Raw genomic sequence first — 26,633 nt, forward strand, 5'->3', positions numbered from 1 at the left:
TCTATTGTGGAAATAAGGATTTATTTTGTGAAGGTGGCAGAAATCGTATAAGTGCTTTCAATTAGAAATAGAAAAAATATGCATAAGGCATTACATTAGTGCCTTTATTTTGAGAAACTACAGAAAATCAGCCTATATCCCAAACCACAGAACGTAAAGTCTCTACTATTTGCTGATTGTCCTGATAAAGGCCTTCTGTGGGCCTGAGCTTGGTTCTGCTGCAGCATGGCTTAGAAAGTACTATAAAGGGTATATTGTTTGTACCCTAGGAATTTTCAGACCGAGTTCTCTTTCTTTTTTTTTTTTAAAGATTTTATTTTTCCTTTTTCTCCCTAAAGCCCCCTGGTACATAGTTGTGTATTTTTAGTCATGGGTCCTTCCAGTTGTGGCATGTGGGATGCCGCCTCAGCATGGCTTGACGATTGGTGCCATGTCCGTGCCCAGGATCCGAACCAGTGAAACCCTGGGCCGCCGAAGTGGAGCGTGCAAACTTAACCACTGGGCCACCGGGCTGGCCCCAGGACCCAGTTCCTTTTTGTCAAGGGATTTGTAGATTAACACAAATCAAGTTTTAGTGACCCCTATAAAAGATTTTAGTGAGTATGTTTCTGTCTTAGGCAGTATTTAAAATTAAGAGAGAGACGATGGGGGTGGGTGGGGGGGTAGTGAGGAAAAAGCAATTACTTTGGTTTAAATTTTGAAAGAGAGAAGGTCTTCTTTTATCTAGGGATGAGGCATAGTTTGTAGGGTGGTGGGATATTGAGAAGCCCGGTAACAACAGGTGTGGTGTCAATTTCCTTCGGCTCCACCAGGGGCTTCAGGCAGAAGTTCTGCAGAATGGTGGTGAAAAACAGGAAGAGCTCCATGCGCGCCAGGCCCTCTCCAGCACAGGCCCGCTTCCCTGGAGGGAGGAGACACTTCCGTTAGCTCGCTCCACGGCCAAACACCATGTGCCCCTAAAAGCCATGGAGAACGCTGAGCAGAAGAGGGAATGCTCATAAACTGCCAGAGGACAATAAAACGGTATGGCTTTTCTAGAGGGATATTTGTGAATACATGTCAAAATTCTCTAAAGAAATTTTCACTATTTAATTCAGGAATTCACCTTCTGGGGATTTATCTGTAGAAATTAGAGACTCACCTATGAGGATGTCACTTGCATCGTTATTTACCACACAGACGAGTTAGATGAAAACTAAACATCCATCTAGAATGGATTAATTAAATAAATCCTCATGCATCTATCATACAATGCAACCTAAACATGTTTCTATGGAAGATTATTTAATACCACATGTGTTTTCTATCACAACATACCAAGTGAAAGCAGGTTATCAAACAGATTGTACAAAATGAACCAAATTTTAATAAACACATCTATCATGTATACCTAGACAATTGTTTGAAGTGTACACAGCAAAATATCAACAGTGATTATCTCTGTAGGGTAAAATTGCTAATAACTTTTACTTTGTTTTCTTTTTCTGCTTTTCTGCATTTTTATGTGGAACACTTATTACCATTGTCCTTAGAAACAAAACACATTGTTATTTTTGAAAAGAATAATCAAATGATTGGAAAGGATAACAAGGAAAAAGAATGTGTCTGACCCTTCCTAAGTTGTCTTTATGACCTTATAGGAAATAGCCACTGGGAGCCAAGAAGCTCCTGCACAGAGGCAAGAGTGTGTAGGGTGTGTGGGGTGTGAATTTCAGACGGGAAGAAAGAGGAAGAAGTGGCCGAGGTCTCTTTGATGGCCTCTGGCTCTAAGAGTCAGAAAATTAATAATGGTTAATAATTCAAGAAGAAGAAAGAAACTTGTATATTTGTTTTGGAAAAGTCAATATTACAAAGGGGAGATCAACAGACAAAAGTTTGCAAAAACAAGTCCGCTTGTGGTCTGGCAACACATGACATCTGAATTGGATTGACTTGCTTTGGTTTCTTTAAAAACTGGCATTATACTCAATCAGCAAACAACAAAATTGTCCTTGGATAACTTACCTGATCCTACTGGTGTACAGACTTAAATGGCTCCGTCCAGATTTGGGGGGTTGTGACGGTTTGATATGATTGACTTTGTTATCATTAGCGGATTAGTAATGCTATGAATTCACTGAAGCTAAAAGTTGTCCAAAATGTGCGTGAGTATGGTTTGGATGGATTTATTTGCACTTACCAAGGGAAAAAGGCACAAAGTATTCTGTTTTCCTGAAGCTGCCATTTTTATCCAAAAAGTGGCCAGGGTCAAACTTCTCTGGGTTGGGAAACTCCTTACAATCGAATAAGACTGAAGACAGTAATGGCAATACAGTAGTGCCCTGGAACCAAGAAATGGAGAGTGGAGTGGTACTTTAGCACACTTATCCTTGTTCATAACCAAGTCTAGCAACTATAGTGGATTGAATGGGACTGAGCACTCTTTTCTTCTAAAGATTGGCACCCGAGCTAACAACTGTTGCCAATCTTTTTTTCTTCTTCTGCTTTTTCTCCCCAAATCCCTCCAGTACATAGTTGTATATTTTAGTTGTGGGTCCTTCTAATTGTAGCATGTGGGAGGCCGCCTCAGCATGGCCTGATAAGCAGTGCCATGTCCACGTCCAGGATCTGAACCAGCGAAACCCTGGGCCGCTGAAGCGGAGCGCTCAAACTTAACCACTCAACAACGGGGCTGGCCCCAGGACTGAGCACTCTTAAGTTTGTCTGGTGAGTGATAGGGTCGAGTTAGGGCTATTTTATACACACACATATATTTATATGGCTACTTTATGGCTATTTTATATATTGTATTTCATACAAAATCTTTTATTGAATAATAAGATGGTTCTCTGGGAAGAGCAATGTTATGGTCAATGTGCAGTAATCAATGGTTGTTGATAAACTGGGGTTTGCAACCCATTTCTCTAGACATGAGCTTTACTGGAATTGCTGCCTCAAACTGGAAGAGCCTACTTTGTCACAATTTTTTTCTTTCTGAATTCAGGTATGAATGGAAGAAAATGAGATGTGAAAACTTGAATCTGTTGAATCAAAACCCACTTCCCTCACTTGTAAAATTGGGTGGGGTAACAAAAACACAATATTTTCTCCTTTTTCACAAAAGATTTTTGTGAGGTTTAAATGACAGAGTAATATGGATAACCAGCGTTTATGTCGGACGCTTCACGTTTGCCTCATGCTCTGCTTAGTTGTTTACAAATCTCGCTTAATTCTCGCTTCAGCCACACCCAGTAAGCTCTCTTTCTGTTCCTCATTATGCATCGCACTGTGTGTACATTGAGTAAGGAGGAAACTGCCATTCGGAGAGGAGAAATGACTTACTTGAGCTTATACTGTTAGCAAGTGGTGTGGTTAGAATTTGACTCAAGTTCTTTCTGACCATAAAGCATTCCTGTTTAAGTGAAAGCTTCCTTTTTCCATTTTTACTTTATTTTGTATTTCCTTAAACATTATTTTACGATTATTGGAGTAGGCAAGATATACAGAAAATACAGAAAGGTGAAAGTGAAAATATCCTCTCCCTATACTCAGGTACCCTGGTTCCCTTCTTAATGTAATCACTGTTACCAACTTATGCTATATCCTTGAGGAAATACCTTAGGGACTGAGAAAAAAAGACACATACATATCCCCCACTATTGTAACACAAATAGTAGCATCCTATAGTGTTCTGTAGCTTGCTTAGTATTCCACTTTATAGGAATAAAAGAATTTTAGAAATTCCTTTTTTAAATAAATTTAATAAATAAAATTTAAATATTAAAGTCCTTTTTAAATGAAGATCTATGGATTTTCCAACCTTCAAATATCACAAAGAAACGAATGTTCTTATTTTTGGAAAATATACATAAATTCCTAATAGTGGAACTGCTCTTCAAATTGTACATATTTTTTAAAATTTTGATAGGTATTGTCACATCTCCTGCCATAGAGGTTACATCAATTTATATTGCTAACAAAAATATATGCTTTTTTACATCCTGCCAACATATTATGATGAGTAAAAATATGTTTCTTTATAGTTTTTATTTTCAACATATTTTATTTTGTGAGTATATTTTTATAGATTTAAGAACCATTTGTATTACTTTTACTTAAATTTTAGTTTTGTTTCCCTTGCACGTATCTGTTGAGTTTTGGGTTTGTTCATACTGACTGTAGGAGTTCATTTTATTTTTCAGTAATTAGTCTTTTGCTCTAATGAGCTGTGCAAAATTTCCTCTCAGTTTGTCATTTGACCTCGTTTCTTTTTCTAGGCAGATTTTTCTTATTTGCATGTAACAAAATTTATCTATTTTCAAATTTCTGGCCCTCTTGTTCCTCTTTTCTTTGGTCATTGTTAGAAAATCTTTTGTCACTTTGGAATTCTCAAAAAAATTATTGCTTTTATCCCTAGTGCTTTTAGTTTAACATTCTATGTGTATATATTTGAACCACAAAGAATAAATTTTCATGTAAAGTGTGAGGTAGGGATCTATTATGATTTTTTTCCAACTTCTCTGGGAGTTTTCCAATCTCAATTGAATAGTCCAGATTTTCCCTCTGGGTTACAAGGAAAAAGGCACATTTATCATGTACCAAGTTTCCATGTATAATTAAGTTTATTTCTAGGCTTTATTCAATTGATCCATCTATTTAAGAAGCTGTATTACACTACTATAATAACTGTGACTTTTATATATTTTATTATTATTTATATATATATTTTATATATTTTTATTACATTATTTATATATTATTATTATTTTAATATTTGTTAGGACCTGTCCCTGACTATCCTTTATTTTTTAATTTTCCATATCAAATTTGGGATCTGTTAGTATAGTTCCAAAAAAATCTGGTTGATATTTTCATTGAGATCTCATAAATGTATAAATTGATTTGGGGATAATTGCTATTTTCCTACCCAAACACAGAATAAGTCTTTTAATTTATTCAAAAATTTTATATCCCTCACTAACGTTTTATTTTATTTTATTTTTTGTGGAAGATTAGCCCTGAGCTAACATCTGCTGCCAATCCTCCTCTTTTAGCTGAGGAAGACTGGCCCTGAGCTAACACCTGTGCCTATCTTCTGCTACTTTATATGAGGGACGCCTGCCACAGCATGGCTTGACAAGCAGTGTGTAGGTGCACACCCGGGATCTGAACTGGTGAACCCCAGACCGCTGAAGCAGAACATGCACACTCAACGGCTGCGCCACTGGGCCGGCCCCTGAAACTGTTTAAATGTAAAACTCAAGCCCTTAATCACTACAGAAGACTGACTGCATCCCCAGTAAACGTTTTGGTAAATGCTAAAGGCTCTACAAATGTCAACTGTTAGGGGCAGCAATATCCCAAATTTCCTGGTACATGAGGTCCTGGGAAGGGAGAATTGGGGTTAAAGAAGGTTGACGTTTGGCTTGCTTACCTTACAGCTGCAGACACATTTTCCATCTCTTCTTCCTTTTTTTAATTCATCATGAAAAATCAAATTTCAGTTCCTACAGGATTCTCACCAATGGAAATCACTGCTCCCTTAATACATTCTATATGAGAGTGAGAGGAGGCCTTGGAAGCCCAGCTCAGCCTCCCAGAAGTTCTAGGAAGGCAGAGACAGGGTCACAGAGGTACCAAATGACCTGAGTGTGCACTGCATGGCAGTGACAGATTTCAAACCCAGCCCATGTGACTCTAACCTTGTGTTCTTTCCTCAACTCTTTCCGCCTCTCTTCCTGCAACAGAACTGAGAAGGCTCTCACAGGCCCCACCGAGGTATCATGCCACCCCTTCTGTCTCAGCCAGCTTTCCCAGATGCATCTAACCTTGGGGATGACACAGTTTCTGAATTTTGTGTCCCGGGTCACAGCATGGGGTAGATCAGAAGGCAGGAGGGTGATGTATCTTTGTATCTCGTGCAACACGGCCTCTGTGTAGGGCATCCTCATCTTGTCTTTCATGCAGGGGCTTTGGTTGCGTCCGATCACACGGTCAATTTCTTCATGCACTTTGGCTGCAGAGACACGAATCATGAATGCTACTCAAGAGATGTGTTCCCTGGAGAGCTGAAGATGACCTGAAATGCTTGTAATGTGCAAAAGAAAGTGGCCTAGAAAAGACTTCCGAGATCAAAGACATGTCACTAAACAGCCCCTTGCCCTGCTCCTGATGGCATTTCTATTTTCCCCTTTGCTGCAAATACTAGAGATTTTGCTGCAGGGAACATAAAGTATGTCCTCAGCCTCCCGCCTTAATTGGTTTGTTCTCGTGTACAGGTGAGGAGAGGACCTTTGTGGCAGGGATTATGGCTTATCCCATGATTCCTGGCAAAGGAGCTGTGGAGAAAAAATGTTTAGTCCTCACTCTAGTGGGAGCATCTCCTTTGTCAACTTCATCCACTCGCCTGCATGTTTTGCGGGAAAGGCAAACACCATTTTGTTGAGCAATATAAACACTGGCTTATTAAGGCCTATCCTCTAAGAATGTGCTTGAGAAAATGGAGCTAGTACAATTTCATTTTTGAATTTTAAATTATACCGGAGCTAAAAATTCCCTTTGGAGAGTTTAGTCCATTTTCAAGATGGGAAAACAGAGGCCAGCAAGATGAAATAACTTGTTTGAGGTCACACAGCAAGGTATTGGCCCAGGATGAGAATTCAACATGGGAACGCACGTGACCCTCATCTAAATAGGACTCGCCCTTTGGCATTGCATCTCATATGTGAATTGGGATTCAGAAACTTCTCTGTTTTTAAATGTAAATGACAGCCCTTGAATTCTTAAAGATCTCTCTTCCTTATCAGCGTCATTAGATATAATTCTGACCTACAAAAACAAAACCACATGGATGGCCCTTTGCATGATGCTGTACAAGGCGGCCCAGAGAAAGCGAAGCAGTCACTGTCAGCAGGATCTTCCCACCCTCATCTAAAGCCAGGATCTCATCTTTGATTCGGTCACTAGGATGTTTGCTGTACCTTCCACTTCTGGGTGTTTCATTAGGAGCAGGAGTCCCCATCTTAGGGTGCTACTGGTTGTCTCTGTTCCTGCTGTAAACAAATTTGATCCACAGACAGCCAAGTTCTCCAAGTTAAATTCAGACTCTGGTTTGTGCTTCTCCTGCAAATGGTAGAGTTAATAGCTAGATGAGTTAAAAAGAAGGCAGTGCCTCATCAGAGCTCCACAGTCACACTGCTTCACTAGTAACAGGCTTCATTTTGTGCACTGTAGTGTAGTGGATAAAAAAATCGGTCATGGAATCAAAACTTCTGGGTCCAAATCCCAGGTTAGTCAATGAACAGATGTGTGCCTTTGGCAAGTTACTGTACCTCTTTACTCGGTTTCATCATCTGTGAAATTGGGATAAAAAAGATAGAACATACCCCATAAGGTTATTATATAGATTAAAAGAGTGAATGGGTGGAAGCTCTTGGAACAATGCTTCATATATACAAATACTCAGTGAATGGTATCTTCTTTTATTACATTTAGGGGAAACGACTAGATGATCAGCTCTAGGTGAGCACAATGTAGAGAAATCATTGGCTCATGAGGGTCTGTTTCCTTCACTTATGCAGACTTAGACACGCCCGGCCCCACTCTCTCACATATGACATTCCTCATTATTAATGTCATTCCTAATATGAAGACTGTATTTGTAGATGTAGGATGTTTTAACTCAAAATTGTTTACATGGAATTGACAAAGTGTTTAGAAAATAAATCGATCCAGGGCTTAAAAATAGTGAGTGAGCTTTCTATTACAAAATAATTATACCAAAAGTAATAGAGATTAAGTCTTCTCTGTTGATGCATCCCCAGCCCTTGGTATAATAACTGGCACTAAGAATTTGTTGAATAAATGAACGTTTAATGAAATAACACTAGTTAAGTTCTTTTTTTTTTTTTAAGATTTTGGGGCCAGCCTGCTGGTGCAGTGGTTAAGTTCTCACGTTCTGCTTCTCAGCGGTCCCGGGTTCGCCGGTTTGGATCCCGGGTGTGGACGTGGCACCACTTGGCACACCATGCTGTGGTAGGCGTCCCACATATAAAGTAGAGGAAGATGGGCATGGATGTTAGCTCAGGGCTAATCTTCCTCAATAAATAAATAAAAAATAAGATTTTATTTTTCCTTTTTCTCCCAAAGTCCCCTGGTACATAGTTGTGTATTTTTAGTTGTGGATCCTTCTAGTTGTGGCATGTGGGATGCCGCCTCAGCATGGCCTGATGAGCGGTGCCGTGTCTGTGCCCAGGATTCTAACCGGTGAAACCCTGGGCCGCTGGAGCAGAGCGCGCGAAATTAGCCACTCGGCCACGAGGCCAGCCCCCACTAGTTAAGTTCTATATTTCGCTATATTCAAATTATTTTCATTGCTGATTATTTTTTGGTAGGCTTTTAATACCATTGGTTTTTAAATTTGAGGAAAGCATTAGGGTGCTTGTTTTTAAAATTAGCTTCATTTTTAAAGCCGTGAATCAAACTTTTCTTCACTCGGGTTCTTTATACCATATATCTCCTGTTCATTTCAAAATGGGATGATTTCTGTGTATAGATGTCCAAGTTTTTAGGCACATTGTCATTTCCTACCTATAGTCCTTACTGCACTTATATGGAATCAAGAATACTGAGCATTTTAAATAACTCTCTCACAACAGAACGTCTAGTTAGTTTTCAAAAGTCTTTTGCTGGTGAAGAGAGTTAGGAAGAAAATGGAAATGTTAACATATATTTTATTTATGTTCTAACTCTGTAATTTAACTAAGGATGGACAACACCATTTTGTTAATTCTTAACACAACCCAAATCTATTATCTAGTAAGGTTGTAGAGATTTAATATTAAAACAGAATGGAACGAAACTAATAGGAAAGCAGAAACACTTCAGACGTTTCTACCTATCATCTATTGATAGCTATCTTACAGGAAAATAGACATGGAGAGGAGAAGGAGGAATGGTTGAAATCCAGACATTGGCATAGCAACTTTCCTTTTGTTCCTTCCTCTGGCCCTGTTCAGTGGATCTCAAGGCTTTCGTATATGTGTTAACAACTGCCCATGGTGCCCTGCCAGTGTTTCCTGTATTGGTAAATGGCCCCAACCTCCATCCAGTTAGGCAAACCAGGAACCTAGCACCTCATCTCTTGCATTTCCCAACTCGTCACCAATACTATTAATTTTACCTCCTAAATATCTCTCAAATCTATCCATTTCTCTTCATTTCCACCACCAGCACCTATGGCTACCATCTCTGCCTTGGGCTACTGCAATAGTCTTATGTAGAAGATGCTGTTGGTGCCCTGCCCAGATACCTTTTACTGGTTCAGGTCCCCTATGTCCCAGCTGCTATGGCCCAACCTGCAGCTTTCTCTGGAGGAGTCCCTTGGGCACTGGAGCCACATTGCCAAGAGATGCATGGGAGCTAGCTGCTGCACCACCCTCAGGGGCTGCCTATAGCCGATGACTAATGGGCACAGGGGTACAAAACTCCAGCTTCCTTGCTTCAGGGCATGACAAACTCTACACTGCAATTGATACTCTACAGCCCTCTGTAGGATCCAGCAGAGACTAGACCTTATGTGAAATCACACCGATGTTTAACTTTTTCCCCTTCCCTATCCTTCACATACAAATTTCTCCTGATGGTGCTCCTTTCATAAATCACTTTCATACAAATCCCTATTTTATAGGCTCTGCTACCAGGAAACTTACCCTCAGTCAACTTCTAGCTGTTCTCTCTGTATCTACTGTTAACCTCACCAATCCGTCCTCCACATTACAAATATGATCATTCTTGACACGGTGCTTCAACCCTGCAAATCTTATCCTAATGTTATTGATATTAGGATAGAAACTAAACTAAGTAATATGGCCTGCCACGCCCTGCGTGAATGGTCAATGTACTGGTGCTTCAGCTTCTCTCCCACCACTCTCCCCCACTCCTTCCCTGCCAGTCACACTGGCTTTCATTCTACCCCTCATATTTCTAAGCTTCCTTCTGCCTCAGGGCTTTTGCACATCTTGTTTTTCTGCTTAGTATATTTTTCTCTATTGCCTTTACACAGGTAATCCCTACTTACCCTTCAGCTCTCAGTTCAATTGTCACCTGTGTGTGCAGGGACGTACCCAGTGGGCCTTGGGTTGGCGGTCCCTTATTCACTCACATCAGACTGGCATTAGTGTTCCTGCCACTCTTTCCTATAGCAACTCGTACTTCCCTATTACCACTTCATTGTTGCTGTTGGTTTTGATGATCTTTGCACTAGACTGTAAGCTCCATTAAGTCAAGGACTATATCTTTATTAATCAATTAGTAAAGTTATTCAACAAGTATTTATTGTGCACCTATCCTATGCTAAGCATCATGCTAGTTGCTGGTGATACAAAGTGTGGAAAATCAACACTGACCCCGCCCTCTTGGGGTATACGTGCAGTGGAGAATGTAGAAGTCAATTAAATAAGTATTTCCTTAAACTGTCACAAATGCTATGAAAGCAAATTGCAGGATATTATCTGATTCCTCCTTTTATTCCCTTCACCAAGCCTGATCACCATGTCTGATACATAGTTAGTACTAAATAATATTTTCAAAAGATTGAATTAATAGCCTGGCTCTGTTTTCTTTCTTTTTCCCAGACGATCATCTAGCCCACTGAAAGTCAACAACAAACTTTTCCTTCAGAATGCAGAGGATATTTTGGTGCACATCCTTGGTAAGTGGAATGAGTTTAAATGCCTCTACTATCCCAGGGAAGTTTCTGAGCGGGAAAAGGGGCATCAACATGCCTTCTTTAGATGTGTTTTCTAAGGAAACCAGGCTATCCAAATCAGCCTTCCTAGGGCTTAAGAAGACTAAGCAAGTTATTATTAATTAAATGTTTGCTATAATTTGTACATTTAGTTGAGCGATATTTTTCTTTCATTTATATATATTTGGGGGACCTTTGCATAAACAATGTTAATTTTACAGCGCTCAAAGAACAATCTTCATATTCTAAGTTGTTATATATGTGCTTACATTTAAACATCTTTTTTACAATCTATTGCTGGTCACAGTCGTGACGGTTTTTCTACAGATGTGCTCATGGACAGTCATGCTGCTATTTCTGTTCAGTGACATTCTGAGGATTTGTGGCTGTGTGAGTATGTGCTATTCAATATTTTTAATACCACCCATGGTTAATGTATAATGTAATTCCTTTAGAATCTTTATCCACCACCAGTTTCAAATAACAAAAATTGTTTCTATGGGAAAATACAATCAGCTTTTCATAATGTATTGGTCTAATGACGTACTATCTGGGAAGCATTGTGGCAAAAATGGCTGATGACATACATGTAAATGATGGGTAGACAAAAATGCATGTGTGTTTTATCCACCCCAAGATAAATATGTGTTCAAAAACAGGAATTTATGGGCCAGCCCAATGGTGCAGCGGTAAAGTGCACACGTTTCACTTTGGTGGCAAGGGGTTCGCCGGCCGGGATCCGGGTGTGGACATGGCACTGCGCATCAAGCCATGCTGTGGCAGGCATCCCACATATAATGTAGAGGAAGATGGGCATGGATGTTAGCAAAAAGAGGAGGATTGGTATCAGATGCTGGCTCAGGGTTGATCTTCCTCAAAAAAAAAAAAAACCCCAGGAATTTACATATGTAATATCATGTAGCTCTTTTTTTTAAAAAAAGATTTTATTTTTCCCTTTTTTCTCCCAAAGCCCCCTGGCACAAAGTTGTGTATTTTTAGTCATGGGTCCTTCTAGTTGTGGCATATGGCACGCCGCCTCAGCGTGGCCTGAAGAGTGGTGCCACGTCCACAACCAGGATCCAAACCGGCGAAACCCTGGGCCGCCGAAGCAGAGCGCACGAACTTAACCACTTGGCCACGGGGCCAGCCCCAGATGTAGCTCATCTTAAATATGTAGCGGGAATATTTAAATGTTGATGTCCAAGTGTAGGAAGTAAATAGAAATACAAAGGAAAAAGAGGTCTTTGGACTATTTTTGAATTTCTATTGCTAATAGTGTACCCCATTGCCGTAACATATCAAGAATTACCTACATGGTGTGATCCTGCTTTCACACACTTCTGTGGAATGATAAAATGTAGGTTCAGGGAAAGATGTCGCACACAGTACCTGCTCCATCTTGCTGAGGAAACAGTCAATGTAGTCTCGAGGGTTATTAGGGTCCAGGGACTCTTGATGCGCCTTCACTTTTTCCAGAATGAAATTTTTAACACCATCAAGCCTGTTGGAAAATGCTTTGTGCTTTCCAGGGAGATGTCTTATGAGTGTTGGCCATAGATTGTATATCTAAATATGAGGCAAAAATACACTGGAAATTAGTTTGTGAAGAGAGACCAGAGTTCTGAGTGGGGCACCTAATCTCTGTGTGGTCTGACCAGGGAGAAACGCTTCCTCCAGCTTCCAAACAGAAGAGAAGGGAGTATGATCATCACATACAGGAGAGCATCCCCTTTCCATCTCCTTGCTCATCCTGACTTCAGCCAGCCTGGAGTCAGAGAGGGAGAAATGTGTGTAAGGGCCTTAAAAGAAATGCAGGCAACTGAGGATGTTCTGTCTTGTTTTGTGTGACTCAACCCATGGAGGCAAGCAGAAGGCAACCTTCCATAGGTGCTGGGATAAGTGGCATTGCACTCATTCACTCGGCAGACGTGGAAGCAAGGTGATATTGCTCATGTGGGCACTTTGCTGACAGAGTAGGTCTGGGGCGCTCATAGCCCGTTACCTTACCTGCAGGCTACCAGCGGACCAACGAGATCAACGGCGAGTGCAGATGGCCATACCTGGTTCCATGGAGAGCTTATTTCCTTAAAATTTTCAGTCAGCAAATACATCAGGGAGAGGAACGTCTCATTCTTGTAGTGGAAACGCTCATTGAAGAGGATGGAGCAGATCACATTGCAGGGAGCACAGGCGAAGACGAAGACAGGGTCAAAGGGCTGAGCTGATGTGAGAACAGAACAGCTCTAACATTTAGACTTCTCCTCAGCCTGCATCAGGATTTCAAGAACAGGGCCTCCCTCCTGCTCAGATTCATGCATATAGTTTATTTCCTCTAAACTTCCCCAAATTAGGATGTGGGCATCTTCTAATAATACTAATACTACATGCTATATAGTATTATACTATGCTCCTAATAATATGTTATTATATGAACACTATAATAATCAAAAGAGCAGCAAGTAATGTTATGGAGTATTTATGACATGCTGAATACTGTGTAAATGTTTTGCAAAATGTATTATTTACCCCTCAAGTTGAGGTTTGATTTTTAGCCTCATTTTTCAGAAGAGGAAACTGCATCTTAGAGAAGTTGTCACTTATGCAAATTTACACACCCAGTAAATGCAGAAGTTGGGAAAAGAATCCAAGTGAAAGGATTTGAGAGTCATAACTAGTAGCTTTGGGTCATTTTTTTCTCAACCCCTTTTTCCTACTCGACTCTCTGATTAATAGAGCAGATCGTGGATCATAGAGAGACTCCCAAAGGAGGAGCTTTGATTGGGGGTGGTGTGTGCAGGACATCCCCGCCCCCAAAGGGATGGTTAATGGAATTCACCCTCCATTTTTCTGAGCTCCTCCACCAGGCACCGGGCTTCCTCCTGGACCCTCTCCTCGATGCTTCTCTTCCCCATCCCAAAGTTCCTCAGGGTCATGAGGGAGAAGCGCCGCATTTGCTTCCATGTCTCTCCATTGCTGAAGAGGATTCCTAGGGAACGAAGCAAAGAGCAGGAAAGTATCTTGCATCACGGAGTCGGATTTTCCCTCAAGCTGATCACTTGTGTGTACCCTGAACTGTTTCCAGGGCCCCTTATGGGGATTCAGCAACTGGCAAGTTAAGAGCACAACATATTCTGTAGTTTGGGTGAAAAATTTGTCACAAAGAAAATAAAACCCAAGGGGCTAGAGATGGTGGAATTGGGCAGGGGGAATCATTGGCAGCTGGAGAATATTCCCAAGAATGGGAAGGGCCCTCTGTGTGGTTTTGTTACAAATGGTCAAAATGGCATGTGTTCTCACAAACCCCTTTCCCAAGGGTCTGTTTTTACACTTAATATCCCTCTAACTTGTGGTTTATTTCCTCTATGTGATTTCCTCTATTAGAGGATAACCTGTAAGCAACTTCAGAGCAGATCAATGGGATCTATGTTTCTATTCTCCTCTGAATTTACTACAGCTAATGTTAGCCTAATCTGAAGAAGAAGAAACTAAGGAGCAAAGGAACTCGGTGTGATCCATGCCAATGCTTTTTAACTTCTTCCTCTGTACAAAACCAGCTATGGATTCTGAATTTCCTGTTGCTCTTTTTTTTTTTCTTTTTTCTTTTTTTTCTTATTGAGTTAATGATAGGTTGCAATCTTGTGAAATTTCAGTTGTACATTAATGTTTGTCATTCGTGTTGCAGGTGCACCACTTCACCCTTTGTGCCCACCCCCCACCCCACCTTTCCCCTGGTAGCCACTAAACTGTTTTTAGTCCATAATTTGAAATTCCTCATATGAGTGGAGTCATACACAGATTATCCTTCTCTCGCTGGCTTATTTCACTTAACATAATTCCCTCAAGGTCCATCCATGTTATTGCAAATGGAATGATTTTGTTCTGTTTTGCAGCTGAGTAGTATTCCATTGTATATATGTACCACATCTTCTTTATCCATTCGTCTGTTGCTGGGCACTTAGGTTGCTTCCACGTCTTGGCTATTGTAAACAGTGCTGCAATGAACATTCGGGTGCATAGGACTTTTGGGATTGCTGACTTCAAGCTCTTTGGATAAATACCCAGTAGTGGGATGGCTGGATCGTATGGTAGTTCTATTTTTAATTTTTTGAGGAATCTCCATACTGTTTTCCATAGTGGCTGCACCAGTTTGCATTCCCACCAGCAGTGTATGAGGGTTCCTTTTTCTCCACAACCTCTCCAACATTTGTTACTATTAGTTTTACATATTTTTGTCATTCTAACGGGTGTAAGGTGATATATTAGTGTAGTTTTGATTTGCATTTCCCTGATGATCAGGGATGATGAGCATCTTTTCATGTGCCTATTGGCCATCCGTATATCTTCTTTGGAGAAATGTCTGTACATGTCTACAGCCCATTTTTTGATTGGGTTGTTTGATGTTTTGTTGTTGAGTTGCAAGAGTTCTTTATATATTATGGATATTAAGCCTTTGTCAGATATATGACTTGCAAATATTTTTTCCCAGTTAGTGGGTTGTTTTTTTGTTTCAATCCTGTTTTCATTTGCCTTGAAGAAGCTCTTTAGTCTGATGAAGTCCCATTTGTTTATTCTTTCTATTGTTTCCCTTCTCTGAGAAGGCATGGTGTCTGAAAAGATCCTTTTAATACTGATGTCAAAGAGTGTACTGCCTACGTTTTCTTCCAGAAGCCTTATGGTTTCAGGTCTCACCTTTAGGTCTTTGATCCATTTTGAGTTTATTTTGGTGAATGGTGAAAAAGAATGGTCAATTTTCATTCTTTTACATGTGGCTTTCCAGTTTTCCCAGCACCATTTGTTGAAAAGACTTTCTTTTCTCCATTGTATGCCCTCAGCTCGTTTGTCAAAGATAAGCTGTCCATTGATGTTGGTTTTATTTCTGGGCTTCCAATTCTGTTCCATTGATCTGTGCACCTGTTTTTGTACCAGTACCATGCTGTTTTGATTACTGTAGCTTTGTAGTATGTTTTGAAGTCAGGGATTGTGGTGCCTCCCATTTTGTTCTTTTTTCTCAGGATTGCTTCAGAAATTCGGGGTCTTTTGTTGCCCCATATGAATTTTAGGATTCTTTGTTCTAATTCTGTAAAGAATGTCATTGGGATTCTGATTGGGATGGCGTTGAATCTGTAGATTGCTTTAGGTAGAACGGACATTTTAACTGTGTTTATTCTTCCAATCCATGTACATGGAATGTCTTCCCATCTCCTTATGTCATCATCCAATTCTCTCAGAAAGGCCTTGTAATTTTCATTATATAGGTCCTTCACTTCCTTAGTTAAATTTACCCCAACGTATTTTATTCTTTTTGTTGCAATTGTGAATGGTATTGTATTCTTGAGTTCTTTTTCTGTTGGTTCATTACTGGAGTATAGAAATGCTACTGATTTATGCAAATTGATTTTGTACCCTGCAACTTTGCTGTAGTTGTTGATTACTTCTAACAGTTTTCCAATGGATTCTTTGGGGTTTTCTATATATAAGATCATGTTGTCTGCAAACAGTGAGAGTTTCACTTCTTCCCTCCCTATTTGGATTCCTTTTATTCCTTTTTCTTGCCTGATTGCTCTGGCCAGGACCTCCAGTACTATGTTAAATAAGAGTGGTGATAGAGGGCATCCTTGTCTCGTTGCTGTTTTCAGGGGGATGGCGTTCAGTTTTTGCCCATTGAGTATGATGTTGGCTATGGGTTTGTCATATATGGCCTTTATTATGTTGAGGTATTTCCCTTCTATGCCCATTTTGTTCAGAGTTTTTATCATAAATAGCTGTTGGATCTTGTCAAATGCCTTCTCTGCATTTATTGAGATGATCATGTGGTTTTTACTCCTCTGTTTGTTGATGTGGTGTATCACATTGATTGATTTGTGGATGTTGAACCATCCCTTTGTCCCTGGTATGAATCCCACCTGATCATGATGTATGATCCTTTTGATGAATTGCTGAATTCTGGTTGCCAAAATTTTGTTTAGAATTTTTGCATCTATGTTCATCAGTGATATTGGCCTGTAGTTCTCTTTTTTCGTGGTGTCCTTGTCAGGCTTTGGTATCAGCATGATGTTGGCCTCATAGAATGTGTTAGGAAGTGTTCCATCCTCCCTAATTTTTTGGAATAGCTTGAAAAGGATAGGTATTAAATCCTCTCTGAAAGTTTGGTAGAATTCCCCAGGAAAGCCATCTGGTCCTGGGGTTTTATTCATTGGGATGTTTTTGATTGCTGTTTCAATCTCTTTCCTTGTAATTGGTCTGTTCAAACTGTCTGCTTCTTCTTGAGTGAGCTTTGGGAGATTGTAGGAGTCCAAGAAATTATCCACTTCCTCTAGGTTATCCATTCTGTTGGCATATAGTTTTTCGTAGTATTCTCTTATGATCTGTTGTATTTCTGTAGAGTCTGTTGTTATTTCTCCTTGCTCATTTCTGATTTTGTTTATTTGAGCTTTCTCCCTTTTTTTCTTTGTAAGTCTGGCTAGTGGTTTGTCAATTTTATTTATCTTCTCAAAAAACCAGCTCTTTGTTTCATTGATCCTTTCTACTGCCTTTTTCGATTCAATAGTATTTATTTCTGCTCTGATTTTTATTATTTCTCTCCTTCTGCTGACTTTGGGCTTCATTTGTTCTTTTTTCTCTAGTTCAGTTAGGTGTACTTTAAGGTTGCTTATTTGGGATTTCTCTTGTTTGTTAAGATGTGCCTGTATTGTGATGAATTTTCCTCTTAATACAGCTTTTGCTGTATCCCATATGAGTTGGTATGGCATGCTATCATTTTCATTAGTTTCCAGGTATTTTTTTATTTCTTCTTTAATTTCTTCAATGATCCATTGCTTGTTCAGTAGTGTGTTGTTTAGTCTCCACATCTTTGTGCCTTTCTCAGCTTTTTTCTTGTAATTAATTTCTAGCCTTATAGCACTAAGATCAGAGAAGATGCTTGTTATTATTTCAATTTTTTTAAATTTGTAGAGGCTTGCCTTGTTTCCCAACATATGGTCTATCCTTGAGAATGTTCCATGTGTACTTGAGAAGAATGTGTATTCAGCTCTTTCAGGGTGGAGTGATCTATATATGTCTATTAAGTCCAATTGTTTTAGTTTTTCATTCAGCTCCGCTATTTCCTTGTTGATTTTCTGTCTGGATGATCTGTCTATTGATGTGAGTGGGGTGTTGAGGTCCCCTACTATTATTGTGTTGTTTTTAACATCTTCCTTTAGGTCTGTTAATAGTTGCTTTATGAATCTTGGTGCTCCTGTGTTGGGTGCATAGATATTTATAAGCGTTATTTCTTCTTGATGAAGTGCCCCTTTGATCATTATATATTGTCCCTCTGTGTCTCTCTTTACCTGTCTTATTTTGAAATCCACTTGGTCTGATATGAGAATTGCAACACCTGCCTTTTTTTCCTTGCTATTTGCTTGAAGTATTGTCCTCCACCCTTTCACCCTGAGTCTGTGTTTGTCCTTGGGGCTGAGGTGTGTTTCCTGGAGGCAACAAATTGTTGGATCTTGTTCTTTAATCCATTTTGCCACTCTGTGTCTTTTTACTGGAGAGTTCAATCCGTTTACATTGAGAGTGATTATTGATGCATGTGGACTTGATGCTGTCAATCTGTCGCTCATTATCTTGTTTTCCTGCATTTCTTTTCCTGTTTCCTTTAGCCTACCCATTTAATACTGCAATTTCTTATGCTGGGTTTCTTAGATTTTTCCTTATTTATGATTTGTGACTCTGTTTTGTACTTTATTTTAGTGTCTACCTTGAAGTTTGTATTTAGAATCTCGTGTATAATATAGTCTATTCTCTGGTGGTCTCTTACTTACTTGGCCAATACTGATTTAGACCCTTTGCTCTTCCCCTCCTAAATAATTATTTTCATTTTTTATTCCAACTCGTCTCATTAATTTGTAGTTAGAGTGATAAGATCGTCCTTGCTTTGGTAGTTTCCTTACCTTTACCCTAATGCTGTAGTTGAGTATTTGCTATCCTGTTCTGGTTCTATCCATCGGTCTCCCTAGTCTGTGGATTGTGTCCCCTTTCTCCCTTTTTTCTTTTTTCAGGTTTGAGAGCCTTCTTGAGGATTTCTTGTAATGGAGGGCTTTTAGTTACAAATTCCCTTAACTTTTGTTTGTCTGGAAAAGATTTAATTTCTCCCTCATATCTGAAGGAAATTCTTGCTGGATAGAGTATTCTTGGCTGAAGATTTTTATCTTTTAAAGGTTTGAATATGTCACTCCATTCTCTCCTAGCTTGTAAGGTTTCTGTAGAGAAATCCGCTGACAGTCTGATAGGGGCTCCTTTATAGGTTATTCTCTTCTTTTTTCTTACTTCCCTGAGTATTCTTTCCTTATCTTTCCTTTTTGCCAATTTTACTACTATGTGCCTTGCAGTAGGTCTTTTTACATTGACAAATCTAGGAGATCTAAAACCCTCCTCTACACACATTTCTCCATCGATCCCTAGATTTGGGAAGTTCTCTTCAATAATTTCGTTAAGCACACTTTCTGCTCCATTTTCCTTTTCCACATTCTCGGGAATTCCTATGATCCTTATGTTCTTACTCCTCATTGAATCCATTATCTCTCAGAGATTTTCCTCATTTTTTTAAATTCTTAGTTATCTTTCTTCCTCTGTCTGGAGCCATTCAGCTTGTCTTTCTTCAATTATGTTAATTTGCTCTTCTATGGTGTCTACACGGGCATTCAGGGAATCCGTATTCTGTTTTATCTGGTCCATTGTGTTTTTCATCTCTAGTAATTCTGTTTGGTTCTTCTTTATGATTTCAATCTCTTTTGTGAAGTAACTCCAGAACTCGGCTTGTTTCTCTATCTTTCTCTCTACCTCATTGAGTTTTTTTATTATAGCTGCTCTGAACTCAGTATCACTTAGTTTACCTAATTCCAAGTCCTTAGGACTTAATTCTGTGTTTTTATTGTTTTCCTTCTGGTCTGGGGCTTTTATAAATTGCTGGATGGTAGAGGAGCGGTTTTTTCGCATGGTGGTAGAATTCGGTTGCAGTTACAGCCTGTTGCAATTGAAAATGTGTTCCTTCTCTTGAGAGGGAAAATTTCCACATGTGCCCTGGATCCTATAGCATCTCACCTTCCCAAGGGTTTTACTTCTTTGGTAAAGCCTTCTCCACCCTGGATTACCCATTTCTCTCTGTGCTTGTCCCGAGAGCCCTCCTTCTTCCGTTATTGGCCCTGATCCACAGTGTTATAGATGCTGCAGGCTAAATTTCCCGTGCTCCCACACTTGGCAGCTGGCTCTGACTGGGGTAAGCCAAATGGAGGCTGTGGCAAGAGGTTGGAGAGGAGAAAGAAAGGAGAAGCCAGAGATTCCCTGCCCTGCCCACTGCCCCACCTCAGATGGCATCTCTCCCACAGCTGTCCTAGGTTTTTTGATGGTCTAAGTTTTGAAACAATAATAAAATGAATTATCTGTGAGCCTATTGTCCAACTGAAGATGTAGAAAATGACAAGTACCATTGTAGCTCCCTCTGCATTGCCTCCCTGATCCTACCAACCCTCCCTGACCCAAACCAGGCTGTCATTGAAAACAGTAATTCCTAGATCTAGTGATTTGTTTATTGTTGCTGCCACTGTGCCACTGTAGTGACAACACCACAAGAGTCCCTTCTCCAGCTCCCTCAACCCTAAGACCTGTGGGTAACAATTTTTGTTTCTAGAGGTTCCCAGATTGTTTCCACTGCATCATATTTGCAGATTTACCTTACAGGGAACCTGGAGTCTGTTTTTGATGTCCATCTCAATAGAGTTCTCAGAGCATCGGTTGTATAGTAAAAGAATGTCTGGTCTTTGTCCCTGGTTCCTGGGAGGGAGCTTCTATACCCTTGGGATCTTTCAAGTGTTGAAAGTATCTTTGTTATTTATGATGAGCTCCTGGGATCATGCTTGAGTTTACAATAACGAGGACTCATGTGACTCATTGTGGGCCCCTAGACAGTTTCAAGACAGGGCTGGCCATGCCAGAAAGACCAACTGTGTATTTAGAGGGTTGGGACTTTCAGCCAACAGATATCAGCCTGACCTCAGGTGGTAGAGATTGAGATTGAGCTTGAGTTCCATCAGGTGGTCAATGGCTCAATCAATCATGCCCATGTAATGAAGCTCCAATTAAAAACTCTGGACACGAAAGCTCAGGTGAGCTTCCTGGTTGGTGAACACATCAATGTGCCAAGAGGGTAACACACTATGATTCCTAGGGGGAGGATACAGCTCTGCATTGAGGACCCTCCAAGACCTCACCCTATATGACTCTTCACTTGTATTTTTGTATAAAATACACCCTTTATATAATAAAACTTTACTTATAAGTACAGAACGTTCCTGAGTTCTGTGAGTCATTCCAGCAAATGAGGGCAGTCTTGTTGGGGACAATGCCCTTAACCTATGGAGTCTGCACTATCTAAACTAACTAACTAACTAACTAACTAACTAACATTAGTTGCTTGGTGCAGAACAGACATATTAAGTTAGTTAATCGGATTTTTTTGCCAAAGAAAATTAACCTATATTTTGATTTGGAACATACCATGTCCTTTCTGGTTATCTTCAATAATTGGAAAACGTCCTCTGCCAAGGAATTCATCAGCCTGATCAATCAGAGCTTCCTTCACCACCTCATAACCGTGTAAGACCACAGTCGGCTGGGATCCAAAGTACAGAGTGTAAACAGGGCCATACTCTTTGGCCAGCTGGAAAGAGATGCAGCAGTTGTGTAAGTACTATTGTGAAATCTCTCCTTTGGAAGCTTGGGTAGAAATTAAGCAACAGTTTACATGTGGCTTAGCCTTTGCTCCATCAAGTCCACTTTAGGAATTTAACTTGGGGTGTAGTCATGGATTCAGTTTACTTTATTTACATATGCAATCACTGAACAAATATTTACTAAATACCTATATTGCATCAGACACTGTGCACAGCCCAGGAGCCCTCATGGAACTTAGAGTCTAAAGTGACAGTAAACGGTAAACAGCAAAACAAACTACATTTGCAATACTAATTAAGCATAATTCCATGAAAGTGATAAAGACAGTGTTGGATGATAATGGGAGAATTTAATAAAATAGAATGTTCAAGAATCTATGAGGGAGATCCAGTGTCAAGATGGCAGCACAGGAGGACTCTGAGCTCATCTCCTCCCATGGACACAACAAACTTACAACTACTCTTGAAGAAACTACCCCTGAGAGAAAACTGAAAACTGGATAAAAAGGACCCTCACAACAAGGGACAGTGCTGAGTGAGATGGAAGAGGCCGAAATTCCTTTCTGGGGAGGAAAAAGCCACATTTTAGCTGCCGGGCTTGGTGGCCTGGAACAATCTGAAGATATGAAGCTTTTCCTGGAGGAGCAGGGCACCTGAGCAGGAGAGCTTTACCACAATAAGGAGCTTTTGGACTCAGCACAACCGAGACTGTAAGTGAGCATAAGTGAGGCCATCTTGTTATGCTAAAGGGTCCCAGCTCCTCCTCTGTGTGACTACTCACTGCTCTGCACATACTCTAAAAAATTCACATGCTCTCCTGATTTATGGCCTCCACTTATGTATGTACCTCCTGATAGCTTGAAAAGTTAAAACTTTGTTCTATGAGTTTCTCTCCAGGAACAGGCTGACCACAGGCGGGAAACACACCTACAAGGCATCCATCACAGCTGACAGAACAGTCAGCTCCCTCCTCACTGCCCATTTCCCCTATATAACTGCCTCAAGATTCTGTAATCCTGGAAGATGGGTTTTTGAGACATTAGTCACCCATCTTCCAATTAGCCGGCTAATCTAATTAAACTTCTTTTCTCGGTCTCTAATTCATTGTGATTAATTGGCTCAGATCACAGGGCGCAGAGCTAGCCCATTGCTCAGTATCAAATTCTGGCGACCCAGATGGGACCATAGCCTCTGCCCATAGCTAGTCGACTTGGAGGGGGCTGTTTTGGGACTTTTCCCTGCAGCTGCAGGGCGGCTTTTTCCACCAGGGGAACTCCCCTTGTGGCTCCCTCACTTGCCAACTGCCTCTAACACTTCAGTGATTGGGAAACTCAATTCAGAGGAATATTGCTTTGTTCCGGACCTTCGCAGCATAAATGAGGTGGTTCAGGACCTGCACCCTGTGGGGCCCAGACCTCACACCTTGCTAACCAACATGCCAGGTGAATTTGGCTGGCTTTCAGTTTGGGGACTTAAAGGATGCATTCCTCTGCATACCACTCGTAGGAGAATCACAACAACGTTTTGCCTTTGAATGGTGTGACCCTGATACTGAGGCCACTCGACAGTAGTTAGACAGTGCTCCCCCAGGGCTTTCAAAACTCCCCTATGCTTTCTGGGGAGGCCCTAGCTAAAGACCTGAGCTGCTTACAAGTGCAAGAAGGATTGCTGTTAGAGTATGTGGATGTCTTGCTGACAGCGAGCCCCACTTACGAGCAGTGCATGGCCAACACAATAAAGACCTTGAATCATTTGGTTGAATGTGGGTATAAGGTCTCATAAAAGAAAGCATAGATCTGCAAACAAAAAATTACATACTTAGGATTTACCTTATCAAAAGGCCAGAAGGAACTGCTGCCAGACCAAAAGAAAGCTATAACGTGACTGCTTCATAGTAAAACCTATGAGGCTCTAAAAGGGCTAGACCAGGGGCCACTAAGTGGGACAAAGGAATCTCAGGTGGCCCTTGATACCATCAAGACAAAGTTAATTTCCACATCAAGTACTCACATTATTAGAATGAAAAAGATACTGGCTCACTTCAGGAAGGATGGACAAATAGTAGCCATCCTTTTGGACAATCCAAATGTACAGGCGCAAGTCCCCCTAAACTCAGCCACCTTGCTCCCTAATCAGACATCAGAAGCCTTAAAACCTGACTGCTTACTAGAGATGGAGACAGTGTGTTCTAGCTGACATGTTTTGTTGGACTGTCCACTGGAAGAATCGGACTCGTAACTCTTGACAGATGGCAGCAGCTTCGTGGATCAAGGTAAGAGACACGCGGGGTACGCAGTCATAACTTTACAAGAGGTCAAAGCCCTACTCCCAGGGACATAGGCTCAAAAAGCGAAAATCATCGCCCTCACTTGGGCTCCAAATCTAGCTCAAGGGAAGACAGTAAATATATACACAGATTCCTGTTATGCCTTTGCTGTAGTTCATGCTCATGGGAAAATCTGAAAAGAAAGGGGACTCTTAACAGCAGGAAAAAAGGAAATCAGATATGGCCCTAAACTCTTAAAACTCTTTGGTGCTATTAATGAGCCTGCTCAGGTAGCTATCACGCATTGCCCTGGCTACCAGAGGGAGAATCTAATGGGTCCAGAAGTACATCACAGGGCCCCACCTGCAAAAGACGATACAATAGGTCGCTAAAAATTGCATAATCTGTGCAAAGAACAATCCCAAGGCCGCTTCCAGTCCCCCACATGTGGGGGCCCAACATAAAAAAATCTGGCCTAATGAAGACTGGCAAATAGACGTTACCCACATTCCCCAGGCAGCTGGGAGTTTTAGGTTTTTGTTAGTGTTTGTAGACACCTTCACCAGGTGGGTGGAAGCTTTTCCCACTCAGACTGAGAAAGCATCAGAAGTCACTCGTATATTGCTGAGAAATCATCCCAGGTTTGTCTGCCCAATACCTTGCAGAGTGATAATGGACCAGCTTCTGTCTCCCAAATAACCCAACAAGTGTCAAAAGCTTAGACATCCCATGGAGACTGTACTCAGCTTGGAGACCTCCATTGACTGGAGACATGGAGAAAACAAACTGCACCTTAAAGAAGACCATTGCCAAAATCTACCAGGCAACACAACCAACTTGGGATAAGGCACCGCCCCTTGCCCTGCTACGGGTCAGAGTAGCTCCGTGAAGTGGACTTAAATTGAGTCCTTTCAAAATTCTATATGGGAGACCCTTTCAGGCATCTTCCCCTGGGACTGAACCTCTGGACTTTTTAAGGAATGTCACGATTGCTAATGATGTTAAATCTTTAAACTCTGTATTAACTTCTGTCCATGACTTTGCATCTCATAGGTCTGCATATCCGTCTGACGTCCCTCTACATACCTTCCTGCCTGGTGATCATGTTTTGCTGAAAACTTGGAGAGACCAGGGCCCGAAAACCAGTTGTCACCCAAATGGACGGGCCCCTTTGAGATTCTTCTCACCACTCACCCATCTGTAAAACTTGCAAACATAAGACCCTTGGACGTGTAAAACAGCTAACAATTGGGAGCTGGTTTTCAAGCTTATTTTACATACATGCAATTGGATTCAAAGCAGCCATTTGAAATTAGTCATAGGAGGATATGTAATGGTGTGGAAACATGTTCAAGTTTTAAATAAATTTTTGAAAAATAAAATTTAAAAATCCATTCATAAAAAATCCATTTGTATATTATGATTTCCTCATTTTTTATGATGATTATTTCTAAGAGGCAAAACTTATTGAACTCACTACCTATTCTTTTTTCTTTCTGGCTTTCCTTTTTTTTTTTTTTACTTCCACTTTAACGGTGAATTTTGCCACTTTGTACCTCTTTTCTCTATCCGAGAAAAATGAAACTTACTTCCTTTGTTACTCTGAATGAGAGTGTCTCTATACTTGGGGTACAAACTGACAGGTCCTCCTCTCCCCATCTCCCCCTCAGCTGATGACTTTGCTCCCTACTTCACAGAGATAGCAGAAATAATCGGAAGAGAATTTCCATGTGCTTCTACCATAGTATTTACTCATTTACATGCATCTGTGCCCATGTACACAGTTTTCTGTTAATATAAATGACTCTCTGTGTTCCTAAAAAAGATCCAACTCCCCAACTTGTCTGCTGGTTTCTATTCCCTTCCAGCTACTGTGACATGACATTCCTCTTTACAGCAAAATTGACCAACATCACCCATTTCCCCTCCCCTCAGTCCCTGGCAATCACCAGTCTACTCTCTACTTCTATAAGTTTGCCTATTTTAGATTCCACATGTAAATGAAATCATGGCGGTATGTGGCCTTCTGTGTCTGGCTTACATCACTTAGGATAATATCCTCCAGGTTCATCCTTGTTGTTGTAAATGGCAGAATCTCCTTTCTAAAGGTGAAATAATATTCCTGTGTGTGTGTGTTTGTGTGTGTGTGTATCAAATTTTCTTTATCTGTTCATCCATTGATGGACATTTAGGTTGTTCTGGAGAATATATTCTGACACAATGAATTCATCTTTTCCCCAAAGAGTATTTCCAAAGGAGTGAAAGTCAGTCAGGGTAGCAGAGCTGGGCTGTGTCAGAGTAAGATGTGGGGATCACTCTTCAGAAAGAGGATCACGAAGCATCCCACAGGCCATTTAGTGTACAATATCAATAATAATAATAACATCATAAAAGGACATTTATTACATTTGACGGGCTGGCCTTTTGGTAAGTGCTATATGTAGAGAGGATTGGAAGCCTTCTAACTGAAATATATTCTGACCCCAGAATTCTCCCATTCACTAGAATTCAACATATATCTCAGATCAAGTCAACACACTCACTGCCTGTTCTAAAGTGATCCAGTCTGGAAAGAAAGAGGCTATCTCTCTTGTAATACAGAAATAGATGCCCAAAAGTGCCTCAGTGGTGAGTAAAACTAAGAAAGACTGAAGATGACTTGAACAGCCTGAAGATGATCCCACTTACCTGGAGATGCCCAGCCCCAGAATGAAACCCCTTTACCTTGGAGAGAGAGGCAGGGAGGTTCTTGAGGTTTAGTTGCATCAGATTTCCAATGATGGGAAGGGGAGTTGGGCCAGGAGGGAGCTTTCCCCTTCCATAACTTTTCTTCCACACAAAAAGGAAAACCAGGCAAGTGACACAAGTCACAAGAGGAAGAGTAGTAGAGATCCCCAGAAGCTCCATCTCAGCTACCCGATGTTGGGAA

At 40.7% G+C, this 26,633-nt stretch overlaps 1 protein-coding gene across 1 annotated transcript; it reads right to left on the reverse strand.

Moving 5' to 3' along the window:
- Positions 1 to 26,633, reverse strand: LOC124234778 (cytochrome P450 2C23-like). Its single transcript, XM_046652192.1, has 9 exons — positions 26,429 to 26,633; positions 21,263 to 21,425; positions 13,563 to 13,712; positions 12,787 to 12,947; positions 12,116 to 12,292; positions 6,960 to 7,101; positions 5,808 to 5,995; positions 2,180 to 2,321; positions 1 to 901 (listed from the first exon to the last, which is right to left on the reverse strand). Exons 1-9 carry the CDS (start codon positions 26,609 to 26,611, stop codon positions 720 to 722), a joined length of 1,488 nt encoding a protein of 495 aa, XP_046508148.1. The 5' UTR covers positions 26,612 to 26,633; the 3' UTR covers positions 1 to 719.

Source organism: Equus quagga, chromosome 2, assembly GCF_021613505.1.
Source record: "Equus quagga isolate Etosha38 chromosome 2, UCLA_HA_Equagga_1.0, whole genome shotgun sequence".
Taxonomy (NCBI): domain Eukaryota; kingdom Metazoa; phylum Chordata; class Mammalia; order Perissodactyla; family Equidae; genus Equus; species Equus quagga.

What these genes read in the sequence shown, in the direction of transcription:
- LOC124234778 (XM_046652192.1), bottom strand. Translation starts at nt 26,611, where the DNA reads ATGGAGCTTCTGGGGATCTCTACTACTCTTCCTCTTGTGACTTGTGTC. An exon ending in GGAGCTCAGAAAAATGGAGG is followed by an intron (nt 12,948 to 13,562) that starts GTGAATTCCATT and finishes TTCTCACATCAG; the next exon opens with CTCAGCCCTTTGACCCTGTC. An exon ending in GAAACACCCAGAAGTGGAAG is followed by an intron (nt 5,996 to 6,959) that starts GTACAGCAAACA and finishes GTGTCTCTGCAG; the next exon opens with CCAAAGTGCATGAAGAAATT.